The 14307-nt window shown below is 33.1% G+C and overlaps 1 protein-coding gene across 2 annotated transcripts; it reads left to right on the plus strand.

Annotated features, from left to right (window-relative positions):
• The first annotated feature begins 4471 nt into the window (after positions 1 to 4471).
• On the plus strand, positions 4472 to 5496 carry LOC130997607 (protein transport protein Sec61 subunit gamma-1-like). 2 transcript variants are annotated; one of them, XM_057922983.1, is made up of 3 exons: positions 4472 to 4634; positions 4717 to 4819; positions 5349 to 5496. In XM_057922983.1, exons 1-2 carry the CDS (start codon positions 4538 to 4540, stop codon positions 4815 to 4817), a joined length of 198 nt encoding a protein of 65 aa, XP_057778966.1. In that variant the 5' UTR covers positions 4472 to 4537; the 3' UTR covers positions 4818 to 4819; positions 5349 to 5496. The 2 variants fall into 2 exon arrangements, with proteins under 2 accessions (XP_057778966.1, XP_057778965.1); XM_057922982.1 differs by having other exon boundaries at positions 4717 to 5496.
• The last annotated feature ends 8811 nt before the right edge of the window (positions 5497 to 14307 follow it).

A 14307-nucleotide genomic window follows, 5' to 3' on the forward strand; every position in this document is an offset into this window, starting at 1 on the left:
GATTGGAGGGGTATTGCGCTAATTTTACATTTTTATATTTGTGAGGGCGGCATTTTCTCTATACCAAATTTAGAGGGTGGATTTTAATTTTAATTTTAATTTTAAAAGGATGATAGGAAAAAACCCATAAACTTGTTGGCCTACACATAAAGAAGAAATGGGTGCTTTTTGAAAATGTTGGAATTTTTCTTCAATCGAGAGGAGTATTTGTAAGAAAAGAAGAACTAAATGAAATGTGTGGTATTTTGTACTACTCCATAATTTTGTTACGCTTTAAGTGTTGACATTAAACAATAAAACATGTTTACGAACGGAAAACTAAATTTATGCATTAATATAAGGGAGGCAATGCATTAGTACTACAATTACTCTATATATGTGCATTTAAATATGCTTCGTTTTAATGGCAATGAATTGGAAATTCGCCTGATTAAAGGACGCCGCTTCTGTTTTAAATGCGGAAGTATTTCCACCAAATTTAAAAGATTTAGTTATGGAATTTAATGGAAAACTAGAAAGGAATTGTTGAAGCCGACATATTAAACGAATATAATTAATATATTGGGTAAAAATGGACTTAAACTAAGTGAGCATGAAATATATAAGAGCATCGCTAATTGAGAGTCAAGATGGGCTCTTAAAAGTGATCCCCACAATGTAAGAGTCAATTTTCCGTAGTAGGAGATCCACATACTTGACTCTCTAATTATGTTTTTTACTAGTGTATAATCCGTCGAGATTCGACGAAATATTATTTTATAATATAATTTATATAATAATTAATTATCGTCTTGATAAATATATTACTTTTATTCGATTTTATCCGTTGTTCAATTTTTAACGGGAACATCACTTTGATATCTTTGACAAATTCTCAAACGATAACTGATAGTAGTACAATTATTAGTGGTATGTACAACATATAAATTACAACGCTAAGCAACATAATTGTATCAACTGACATTTAAAAACGAACATAACTAACATAAAAATTAAACAAAAAATCCAACTCGTGCCATAATTTACTTAAGAAAGCAAAAAATAAAGATACTCAAAAGAACCAACTACACAACAACTCACTAACAGTCAATTGGCAAAATCATCAAAAACATGCAACACAATAGTCATTTCCATTTCCCGAAGTGGGAGATCCACATACTTGACTCTCTAATTATGTTTTTCATTTTACATTTATTTTTAATTTTTAATGTTAAATTCAATTAAATTTGACATCTAATTTAATAATTAAAATTTCATTGAAATTAAAATCAAACCTTACATTAAAAATACAATAATTAAAAAAATATTACAATAATTTAAAAACATGTCTATGGCTCGAGTGGACCAAAACGTGCCCATAGATGCATCAGCAAATCATCTCGAATGCCAGCGTGCAATCGGCTATCCCGTAGGTTTTGACTCCGAGCTACATAGGAGGCGAATTCCGGCGGCGCTCCGAAATGGATCTCCATTTGAGGACCGGTGCTTGAACCTTCACCGCCCGCGTCGCCCTTCCAATTGATAACATGGTCTCATTCATCCTCGATTATCATGTTGTGCAAAATAATGCACGCAAACATGATATCGCTCAAGTCCTCTTTCTTCTATAAACGAGACTGGCCTTTGATAATGCTCCAACGAGCTTGGAGAACACTAAAAGCTTGTTCTACATCCTTCCGTGCAGCTTCTTGCATCACTTTGAACTTCCTCTTCTTCTCGTCGCTTGGAAATGTGAAGCTCTTCATGAACCTCCTCTTTTCTATTTAAGTATTTTATAGCTAATTATAGCTCGACTGCATAGCAATAGCATTACTCTTTATTTAAAGTTTATAAATTTTGGTAATCTATATCTATATATATAAAAGCTCAACCATTTACATAAATAGTAAGTTATATTTTCCCGCCAAAAGCACCTTACTATTTCAGAAATAATTATTTAATTTATTTTTTGTTTGTTATTATTTTCGTCTACTTAAGTTATATGAAATATTTTGTGTTAATATATAAGAGTAGCCACTTTCCTTTAGTAAAAATAAATTTTACCCACTAATATAAAAATTTAAAAAAATACACACATTTACCATTTTACCCTTGCATATAAAATTTTACAAATACCCACTGTTCACTGATTGTGAATTCAACTCGAATTCACAACTAAATTCAAGTATTGGTTGTGAATAACAAGTGTTGGTTGTGAATTCGCGTGAATTCACAACCAACATTATTTCGAGTTGTGAATTCACAACCGATAAAACTTGAATTCACAACCAACATTATTTCAAATTGTGAATTCACAACCAATGAAACTTGAATTCACAACCAACACTATTTCAATTGTGAATTCACAACCAACGCTGATAATTCAGTTGTGAATTCATAAACCTGGTTGAGAATTCAAGAACATTTGTACAAAATTGCACGATTTTCATCAATTTCTTCGTTACTTATATGTTTTTTCGATTACATTCAATCGAATTAGGGAGAAATTTATCCAATCTGCATAAATTCATTCCAATCATTCTCATCGGCATCAAAATTCATCTCTAAATTCATCCTTAAATTCAAAATTCATTCTAGAACAAAGCTTCATCAAAATTCAAACTTGATCCCTAAATTCAAATGAAAAATTATCACAAAATTAAAGCTTCAAATTTGGAGAAGAGTAGAGAGGAAGAGGCGCTGCCGCCTTCGCTTCTGCTACTGATAGATCAGAGACCAGATGAGAGAAAGAGGAGAGAGAGAGAAGAGAAAGAGCGAGGCGGCGATGGTGAGGCTCGAGATCTGATCGCCGAGATCGATGACCTTCTCCGGAGCCTCGACCGCGACGAGGAGGCGGACAGCGACGGAGGTGCGTGTAGACAGAGGAAGAAAGAAAGAGAGACGCCGAGATTGGAGATGAGGAGAGGAACGCACGGCGGCAACGCCGATGTTGCCATGGCCGTCCTCGACCGCCACCGCTGTGCTCCAGTCGATCCGCCGCCTCAATCGCCAGAGAGAGAGAGAGAGAAAGAGAGAGAGAGAGAGCTGAGGAATGAGAGAGAGAGAGGATAGAGCGGGTAGAGAGAGAGAGAAATGAGAGAATGAAATGAAATTAGGGTTTGCTCATTTGTATAGAAGGGTAATTTAGTCATTTAACACAAAAAGTTGGTATTTTTTTAAGTTTTTATTTGAGTGGGTAAAATTAATTTTACTATATAAAAGTGGTTATTTTCAAAATCCACTCAAATATTTTTTTGTTACGGAGTATAATTTTTCATATTGCCCCAATTTAAGTAGTATTAGTGAATTTTCGATGTTTTAAATATTTGTTAGTCATACAGATAAATATAAATAAATCATACAATAAATATTTATAATATTATTAAAATATTTATATTGGTAACATTTATGATTAAAATAGACTTTAAGATATTTATTTATTATTTCTTGAATATTTAATCCACATATATAAAATATTTGAAATTTAAGATTAATCAATCATTATGATTGTGTATGAGATTTTGTCGAATGTTTGTCGAATGTTTGTCGAATGTTTGTGGAGTTCAAAAGGAGTTGGCCATGATCTGGAAAGCTAAAGTTCCAGCCAAGGTCATTGCCACAGCTTGGAAGGTTCTTATCAGAAGAATGGCAACGGTGGACAATCTTCGAAGGAGACAAGTGGTGACACACGCGGCGGCTGATTTATGCGCCTTTTGCCAGTTGAAAGAAGAAACCATTGAGCATCTCTTCTTCCTTTGCCAAAAAACTGAAGAAATCTGGAAAGAAATTGTACGTTGGACAGGTAAACAAGCAGTCTTTCATTTTAATTCCAAAGATCATTTCAACGCCTTTGTGAATTTGGGGAGCAAGAAGGATGTGGATTTCTTCCTTGGAGTTTGGTTGTGTGTGATTTGGAGTATTTGGAAGTTACGAAACAACTGTATTTTCAAACAAGAAAGCTGGAATAAAGAAAGAATGATGGCAGAGATTAAGGCGAGATTGTGGGTTTGGAGCTCGGATTTAAATCAACCAAAGCAGGAGCAAGAGTTTAGAAGATGGTTTATGGCTGTTGGTGGTTTGGACTGCTAAAGTTTGAGTTTCAACTGATGATCCTGATCCTGCTCAAGACCTTCCTCTGTTCTTTTGCTGTTTGTTTCAGTTGAGAGTTGGAGATTGGTGTGGAGTTTGGGTAGTCCGAACTCTGGAGATACTCTTTGATGTTGTTCTGATTGGGCTTCTTTCTTTTGCCCATTTACTCGTTCTTTTTCACATTTGTTCTGTACACCTTGTACCTCTGGTACCTGGTGATCCGTTCCGTTCTTCTATGAATGAAATCTCTTTTCTCTGATCAAAAAAATGATTGTGTATCAATTAAAATCCCAACAAATTGATTATAACATAGTCATAGCACTATAATTTATTGAATTAGTAATTTTTAATCTCTTAAATTTTATAGGTAATAATTATATTATATATATAATTTTTTTTGAATAAAATATGTTAAGAGTTGTCCTAGTTGGACTGCTCCATCTCGAGTTTGTTGAACGAAGAGGAAGAGATGATGGATGCTTTGGATTCAGTTTTCGATCCGCTGAGAGACTTCTCCAAGGACAGCATCCGCCTCGTAAAGCGTTGCCACAAGCCCGATCGAAAAGGTACAACTCTTCCAACATCAGTGTGTCGCCGATCGATGCTTGTTGCCCTCACTTTCGCCTGATTTTGTGTGCTTTTTTGTAGAATTCACTAAGGTCGCGACTCGAACGGCGATCGGCTTCGTCGGATTTTTCGTCAAGTTGATTTTCATTCCCATCAACAATATCATCGTCGGCGCAGCCTAATTTAGAGTGTTTTGATTTCAGCTTTCTAAATCAGATCTGAAATTTGTTATTTGGTTTGGTATACTATATTTATGTGGGATCCAGTGATTCCAATTTGCTATCTTTTAATGCTGAACTAGAGAGGGTTTATGGTTTTCTTGAAATCATGTTAACCTATCGTTGCCTCGACTTAGTTGGATAAAATTATCTTCAGTTCCTAGCTTGGGCTTTATGATTTTGTGTTGAAAATAAAACTATGATTAGAGGCGCAAGTTAGGCAGGATACTGATGGAGACATGCCTCTGCATTCTGAGTCATGTTAGATGTGCAAAGCATGAATGCGATAGAGCTTCAAACGTTTGCTTACATGCCAATCCTTGGATGTTGTAAGCAATGAGAGTAAGAGTTGTGTCGTACACTCACACTCGTACTGCAAGTCAATTTTGCATGCTGTACATTCCATATGATAAATGAGATGATGATTGAATGGTTTTGTATGTTCATGACGAGAGGGGACTGACTGCAACTCTGTTTTTTCGTGTTTAATTGCAATCTTCCAGTTGGTGCAAGAACCTTTCGAAACCAGAGAAGATTGGCAGTTCATTAGTTAGGCTCATTTTGTAGCACTTTTCTGTGTAATTGTTGACCACTTTGTGTTATGTTTACTTGGTCTAATATGAATCTCTGAGCTTTATTTTGACTACATTGTCCATATTCATATCCAATGCAGATTTGATTCAACCATGAATTCTTAATATGTGATTTGATTAGTTATGAAATCTTATCAAAGATGATTGTTAGTAGATAGAATTCCAGCATGCATCTCGCTGATCTGGATTTAGGTGATTCTGACTTTAACATAAAACTGAAAATGAAGTATTTTGATTGATAATTTATTTGGTTAGTATTTTGGTTTTTGGACATCAATGTATGCATCATGATACCAATATGTAGTTGACATTATTAAACGAGTTAATTGCAAGTTAAATCACAACTTTTCAACTTTATTGCAGATTAGATCTAATTCTTAAAAACGTTTATATAATGTCACTTATCTCTCTTATTTTTTTTTCACGAGTTTGAAGTTAAGATTATAGCTCAAATAATTGGGAAGTTCCAACTCCTCGCGACAAATTCGACTTAATTATTTAGTTGTTGGACGTCAGGACGATGAAATTGATAACACAGGAGAACTATCCGAATAATGGATTTTAAAAGTCACTAATTAATTTTATGTTTCAAAGTCGCACTTATGTGTAGAGGTGTAATCAAATCGAGCCGAACCGAACAGTGGTGTGCTCAAATTTGGTTTGTTCCCGAACTTTGTTCACCGAAGACTTTGAGGCTCACGAGCCTAATCGAGCGTATACGAACTTTCTAAATTTATATTTATATTTAAAATATTGATTTTTTTTTTGAAAATAATTAGTTCATTCAAAATAATAAATATATTAATTATTTTCTTATAACAACCAGAGTTAATTTGAGATTTAATACAATTATTATTAATTTTAATGGATAAATATAAATTGTATATCTACTAATAATTTATATTTTTCAAGTTAAATAACTTGACGAACATGTTCACGAGTTAACGAGCCGAATACTACCAAGCTTAAGTTTGCTTTGTTTAGTTATCGAATTTCTCTAAACAAATTTGAACGAGCTTTTCTCGAGCGGAGCTCCGAATAGTTCGCGAGCGGCTTGGTTTGTTTACAGCCCCCTACTTATGCGTGAATTTTCAGCTCTGAATTTGCATATAAAATGATAGTATAATATAAATCGAAATGTTGAGATATTGTTGAAATATTTTAAAAATTAAGTATCATTTGCAATAAAATCGTAAAATCTATATAATATATAAAAGATGAGTTTTTCCCTGCAACTTTTGCCTTCATTTTTCTCTCTCTTTTTTCACTACTTTTTTTCACTATTTTCTCTCTATTTTTTTTCTTTAATTTTTTTTTTCTAAACATCATCAAATTTAATTCATGAAAAAAATATTTAATATACTACATCTAAAATTTGTGTTCGTTAAAAAATCTTTAATATGGTATAAAAAAATATCAAAAATAAATTTGAAATGAATAAATTATGAAAAATTAAAATTAAAATTATTTTATTTTTTCTCTCATCATTAACATTTTACAACTTTTTATTTATATTTGTGTATGAAAATATTGATTTATTTATTATGACACTTAATACTCTATAATAATAATAATAATAATAATAATAATAATAATAATAATAATAATAATAATAATAATAGTAATAATGTGTAATGCCAATTTTAATTATCATTATACTTTATACAAAGTTGAAAATATACGTACGTTTCAAATTCAAGATTTTATTAAGTAATTGATGTGGATTGTTTTATTATTAAAATGTATTTTTCATTTTTATATTTTAAATTTATTTAATATTCTTTTATTATTTAAACATATCATTTAATTTCGATGCTTGTCGTGCATCGAATGAATGGACGTTCTAGTTCATTTCTAAGAATTGTACACAAACAACAATTGATATGACTAGAAGGGGGCAATAAAATTTGGTAAGGTAATTAAATACTCATAGTTTGTTTAGTTCATACTTTTCAACAGCTAAATACAAGTTCAAAAGGCCAAAAAAACCGAAACGTTCAAGGTCTAAAATCTGACCATTTTACATTTTGGTAGATGCGTCGGATATCGTGTTCAAAGTCAACTAATTGCATGTGTTGTTGAAAAGTGAATTCGCCTAAATTAATTATCAGATTTTAGATAAAACGGTGTCACCCAATTTTATAAGACTAACGCTGTTGTAAATATATCTTCTAGATATATCTTATGTGTGTTGACCAAGAAACCTAGAGGGAGAATAACACTTGACATCTTCAAGCCACCGGAGTTGACTGTCCTCCGTTCACACCGGACGTGTGTGAACGTTCACACCGGACGTGTGTGAACGTTCACACCGGACGTTCACACTTGGTTTAACACCTATAAATATGGGTGTGTTGTGAACTTCATAAGAACGATATTTGTATTCTCTACTATATTCTCTCGCTTCTCTCTAGTTTATAACACGTTATCAGCACGATAGTTCTAGTTCTCCGATCGATCGTAAAAAGATTGGAGGTATGCCCTAGGAAAGAATCGTGTCTTTCCAATAAGGTACGGCTAATTTTCTTTTAATCCGAATTTCAATTCGTATAATTTTCGTAATCATCACAATTTAGAATAAAGAAATTTTGAAGTATTTGTATAACAATTCTTGATATGAAAATCACGCATCAATCCATGTATGTTAATATACTCAATTTTTGATCGTTTAATTAATTAATTGGCGATACATTTAATCAATTGTAAATGCATGTTGTCGCCGTATATCAATTGTCGCCGTATATATCAATTGTTATGCAATAATGCATCTAATCAATGTATTAATCATTTTTTTGTTTTCTATTAATCAATTGATGGCCTCTGTATAGTATATGTTCAATTGCCTTCTCCCAATTTAAATTTTATTCGACTGAATTGAGTTAAAAATTAAATTATTATTATTTGTTATGCGTATTGATTTAAATACAATAGTTATGCCTATGTTATTTCGATGGAGCTAGTATCATTGGGTTAGTTTGTTTGCTAATAATGCACAACTTGTTTTGTATTTCTTTGTATATGCAATCTATTTTTTTTTCCTCGAAACAATCTTGAAAATTAATTGATGCTATTTAAATAGCACAAGTAATATTCCTGAAGAATATTACATTCAAGATCTTAAATTAATGCTATTAAATAGCACAAGTAATATTCCTAAAGAATATTACATGCTTTTGAAGAGCAATTCATATTACATGCTCCCGAAAATTAGACCTTGAGCACAAGTAGTGTTCCTGAATAATCAAGATCTTAAATTGATGCTATTAAAGTAGCACAAGTAATATTCCTGAAGAATATTACATGATCTCGAAGAGAAATATATATTACATGATCTTGAAAATTAGACCGTAAAGGTCAAATGGCCCTAAAGGCCAAATGGTTGTACTCTTTTTCCCTTCCTAAGTTTTTTTTCCTACGAGGTTTTCTTAGTTAAGGTTTTTAACGAGACAACTAGTGTAATATATGAGTAAATATATATATCTTGTACTCTTTTCCTCAACCGAATTTTTCCCATAGGGTTTTTGCGGAGAGGTTTTTAACAAGGCATGAATATATATACATTAATATCATATGAAATATTGTTATATTTGTCTTGGTAAATAAATACACATATTATTCTTCAAAAGAAGAAGTATTTCCTTGAGTTGACATTAGATGAGAATAATGTTAACACAATATCAGGTGCATCCAACATCATTGAAGGCTCCGGAAGAGCTTGTATCATTTTGCCAAATGATACTAAATTAGATATTGAAAATGCCCTGTACTCTAGTAAGTCTAAAAGGAACTTACTAAGTTTCAAGGATATCCGCAATAATGGATACCACATAGAGACAATTACAGAAGGTAGCAATGAATATCTTTACATAAATTCTTTTGTTTCAGGCTATAAGCTGACAAAAGAAAAATTAGCAACACTACCTTCTGGAATGTATTACACATTCATAAAAGCAATTGAGACAAACCATGTCATGAACATAAAGTTCAATGATACAAAAAGCTTTAAGCTTTGGCATGATAGGTTTGGACATCCTGGAGCGACTATGATGCGCCGAATAATCAATAATTCATATGGGCACAATATAAAGAATCAAAAGATTCTTTCTACAAAGGAATTCCCATGTGATGCTTGTGCGCAAGGCAAGTTAGTTATTAGACCTTCATATACGAAGGTTAATACTGAATCTCCATCTTTCCTAGAAAGAATTCAAGGAGACATTTGTGGACCTATACATCCACCTTGTGGACCTTTTCGATACTTTATGGTATTGATTGATGCTTATTCTAGATGGTCACATGTATGCTTGCTTTCTACTAGAAATGCAGCATTTACTAAACTACTTGCTCAAATCATAAAATTAAGAGCTCAATTCCCAGACAATTCAATTAAAAGAATTCGTCTTGATAATGCTGGTGAGTTTACATCTCAAGCATTTGATAACTATTGTATGGCAATTGGAATTGAGATTGAACATCCAGTAGCTCATGTCCATACTCAAAATGGTTTAGCGGAATCATTTATTAAACGTCTTCAAATTATTGCTAGACCATTACTTATGAAATAAAAACTCCCAACTACTGTTTGGGGTCATGCCATATTACATGCTGCAACATTAGTTCGACTAAGGCCATCAGCTAATCATGAATACTCCCCAATGCAAATTATCTTTGGCCGAGAACCCGATGTTTCTCACTTACGAACTTTTGGTTGCGCGGTTCAAGTCCCAATTGCACCCCCACAACGAACAAAAATGGGTCCCCAACGAAGACTTGGGATATATGTTGGATTTGATTCACCATCGATTATAAGGTATATAGAACCTTTAACAGGTGATTTATTTACTGCACGTTTTGCAGATTGTCATTTTGATGAAATGACATTTCCAACATTAGGAGGAATAAATCTACACCCAGAAAAGCACAAGGAAATCTCTTGGAATGAGAAAAACTTATCACATTTTGATTCTAGAACAAATCAATGTGAACAAGAAATTGAAAAGATCATTCATTTGCAAAAGATTGCAAATCAAATTCCTGATGCTTTTGTAGATACAAGAAAAGTGACACAATCTCACATACATGCTGCAAATACTCCAGCTAAAATTGATGTCCCTGAAGGACAAATAGCTTTGGCAGCAAATGAGTCCAAAATTCGTCAAAAACGTGGTCGACCAGTTGGTTCCAAAGATTCTATGTCTAGAAAAAGAAAGGGGCAAGATGGAAACCAAACAATGACGAAAACGACTAATCAATCAAATGAAAGTGATGTAATTCCTGAAGAATTACAAGTATCTGAAAATCATGAGATCTCAATAAATTATTTACATCAGATACTAGAGAGAGAAAATATCATTGTTGATGATATATTTGCCTTTCATATAGCTCTTGAAGTTTTAAATATCAGGATCCTGAACATACATCTGTTGCTAAATGCAAACAGAGACTTGATTGGCCAAAGTGAAAAGAAGCTATAGAAAGGGAATTAAATTCCTGTGATAACCGGAAAGTATTTGGGCCTATAGCCTTAACTCCGGAATCTAAAATCCCTGTTGGATATAGATGGATTTTTGTTAGAAAGAGAAACGAGAAAAATGAAGTTACGAGATATAGAGCAAGACTCGTAGCACAAGGTTTCTCACAAAAACCAGGAATTGATTATGAGGAAACATACTCTCCAGTAATGGACGCTATTACTTTTAGATTTTTGATTAGTCTGGCTGTGTCACAAAGGGTTGATATGCGCCTTATGGATGTAGTGACTGCTTATCTATATGGGTCATTAGATACTGACATATATATGAAAATTCCTGAAGGATTTAAAATGCCTGAAGGATTTCAGTCAAAACCCAAAATCATGTATTCAATTAAACTGCAAAAATCGTTGTATAGGTTGAAACAGTCTGATCGTATGTGGTACAATAGACTGAGCGAGTATCTTTTGAAAGAAGGATACAAGAATGATGATATCTGCCCTTGTATTTTCATTAAGAAAACCGAAAGTGGATTTGCAATCATAGCAGTTTATGTTGATGATTTAAATTTAATTGGGACTCCTGAAGAGCTCAATAAAAATGCTGAATATTTGCAGAAAGAATTTGAGATTAAAAATTTGGGAAAGACGAAGTTTTGTCTTGGTTTGCAAATGGAACGTATCCGTGGAGGAACGTTTATCCATCAATCCACATATACAGAAAAAGTGTTAAAACGCTTCTATATGGATAATGCACATCAATTAGCATCACCAATGGTCGTTAGATCTCTTGATACTAAGAAAGATCCATTTTGACCAATTGAAGAGGGTGAAACGATACTTGGTCCTGAAGTACCATATCTAAGTGCAATTGGAGCATTGACTTATCTGGCTAATAATACTAGACCAGATATAGCTTTTTCTGTTAATCTTCTAGCAAGATTTAGCTCTGCACCCACTTTGAGACATTGGAATGGTGTTAAGCACATTCTACGTTATCTAAAGGGTACCATTGACCTTGGATTATATTATCAAGAAAATTCTGATAATACTCTAGTGGGGTATTCGGATGCAGGATTTTTATCCGATCCACATGAAGCTAAGTCACAAACTGGATATATTTTCACATGTGGTGGAACTGCTATATCATGGAAGTCTGTGAAACAAACCTTGACTGCAACATCCTCAAATCATTCTGAAATCATTGCAATCCACGAAACAAGTCGAGAATGTGTATGGTTGAGAAATGTGACGAGTCATATCCAAGAGTCGTGCGGGTTAGCTTCATCAAAGGCGAAACCAACTGTTTTATATGAAGACAATGCTGATTGCATCGCGCAACTCAAGGAAGGATACATCAAAGGAGATAGGACGAAGCATATTTTTCCAAAGCTCTTCTACACACACGACCTTCAAAAGGGTTACGATATCGACGTGCAACAAATTCGCTCAAGTGAAAATCTGGCGGACTTATTCACCAAGGCATTACCAACATCGACATTCAGAAAGTTGGTACACGAGATCGGCATACGTCGACTCAAAGATATTCAATGATCTCAAGTTCAGGGGAAGCAGTTGTACTCTTTTTCCTTCGACTAGGTTTTGTCCCATTGGGTTTTCCTAGCAAGGTTTTAATGAGGCAACATTTTTTAGGGATTGGTCAATCAAGGGGAAGTGTTGTAAATATATCTTCTAGATATATCTTATGTGTGTTGACCAAGAAACCTAGAGGGAGAATAACACTTGACATCTTCAAGCCACCGGAGTTGACTGTCCTCCGTTCACACCGGACGTGTGTGAACGTTCACACCGGACGTGTGTGAACGTTCACACCGGACGTTCACACTTGGTTTAACACCTATAAATATGGGTGTGTTGTGAACTTCATAAGAACGATATTTGTATTCTCTACTATATTCTCTCGCTTCTCTCTAGTTTATAACAAACGCGTAATTCTTTGGCATATTTTGAAAGAATGGTATCGCGTGGACTTATGCTCCTCGTCAACTACACAATCACCACACTCATATTATATTACTCCCTCACCCTGACTATCAATGACACGTATTTCTCTTTGAATCATCCCATTCTCATTTTCCTCTTTCAACAATATTTTATTCTTCTCACTTCTCTTTCAACTCTTCCCCCGATTAAAATTCCGATGAGGTTCTAATCATTTTGATTTTCAACATTCATCATGGTGTTCAATTCATGCAACTATGATCACTCTTTTGATAGCAACAAAAACTATAATTAATACAGTATAATTACAACATTAAATAACAAGCATAATATTGTATTAATAGGAAGTCCATGACAAGTGAAAACACAATGAATAATCATAATAAATACCTATTTAATATCCAGGCAAGCGAATATAAATATGAGAAAAACTAAAATTAGATTTAAAACTAAACAAATAAAACAAGAGAAATAAAAAATAATAAAAACACTAATCCTAGGGATTGTATTTACGTTAATTAAACATATATATTTAACGTATTGATTCAAATTATTAATTTAATCCAGCCCTGATGAAAGGTCACAACCCTATTCATAATCTTCTCTAACAAACAACTATGAAAGTGGATTAATAAATTCTTTATCACAATCAAATCTAAAGAGAATAAATGAACTCGAAACCTAGAGTTTGAATCAATACGGCAAAAGTTTATTAATCCTAGAGAATAAATTAATCCTAGTTAATAAATTCTTTAGTATTCATTTTCGAATTGTCCCGCAAAGCTTGATCACTTTCCTTATATGGCAAAAGTTTTTTACTTTTTCATCTATCACGTTTAACATACAAAATACTAACTTCTTAAAATTCGTGCCAAAAATAAATTGCTCAAGTTTCGCGGGACGTGGGAAGTATCTTTTAATTATTGTATTTTAAATTTAATGAAATGTTCAATTTTAAAATTCAAAAATCTAATTTGAATAAAAATGAAAATAAAAGTTTTAAAACTCATTTTAAAATTTATTGATATGCGAGAGTGACTCTTAAGTGGGGTGGGGTGCACCCGCTCTAGGATTGTGGATGCTTTGACGAAGTGAAATCTAAAGTGGAGGTTAGGAGCGAAGGAAATAATTAAATCATTATTTATTAATATTATTATTTTAGAGTTAGCAAGAATTAAATGAATTATTGTTTGCATTATTAAGCGAGCACGGACACTGAGATGACGAGATAATGCTACGATGGGATGCACTATATATATTGATTGATATTTGATCGACTTTAACCAATCAAAAAATTATAGAGAAAAGATAGTTTGACCTCAATAAATTTTGTGAATATGGAATTTATTAAGATCGTAAAAAATAATTACATAATAATGGAACCAACATTGACGACTAGATGCACCTTTACACTTAGGGTGTGTTATCT

This window comes from Salvia miltiorrhiza, chromosome 8 (genome assembly GCF_028751815.1).
Source record: "Salvia miltiorrhiza cultivar Shanhuang (shh) chromosome 8, IMPLAD_Smil_shh, whole genome shotgun sequence".
Lineage (NCBI taxonomy): Eukaryota > Viridiplantae > Streptophyta > Magnoliopsida > Lamiales > Lamiaceae > Salvia > Salvia miltiorrhiza.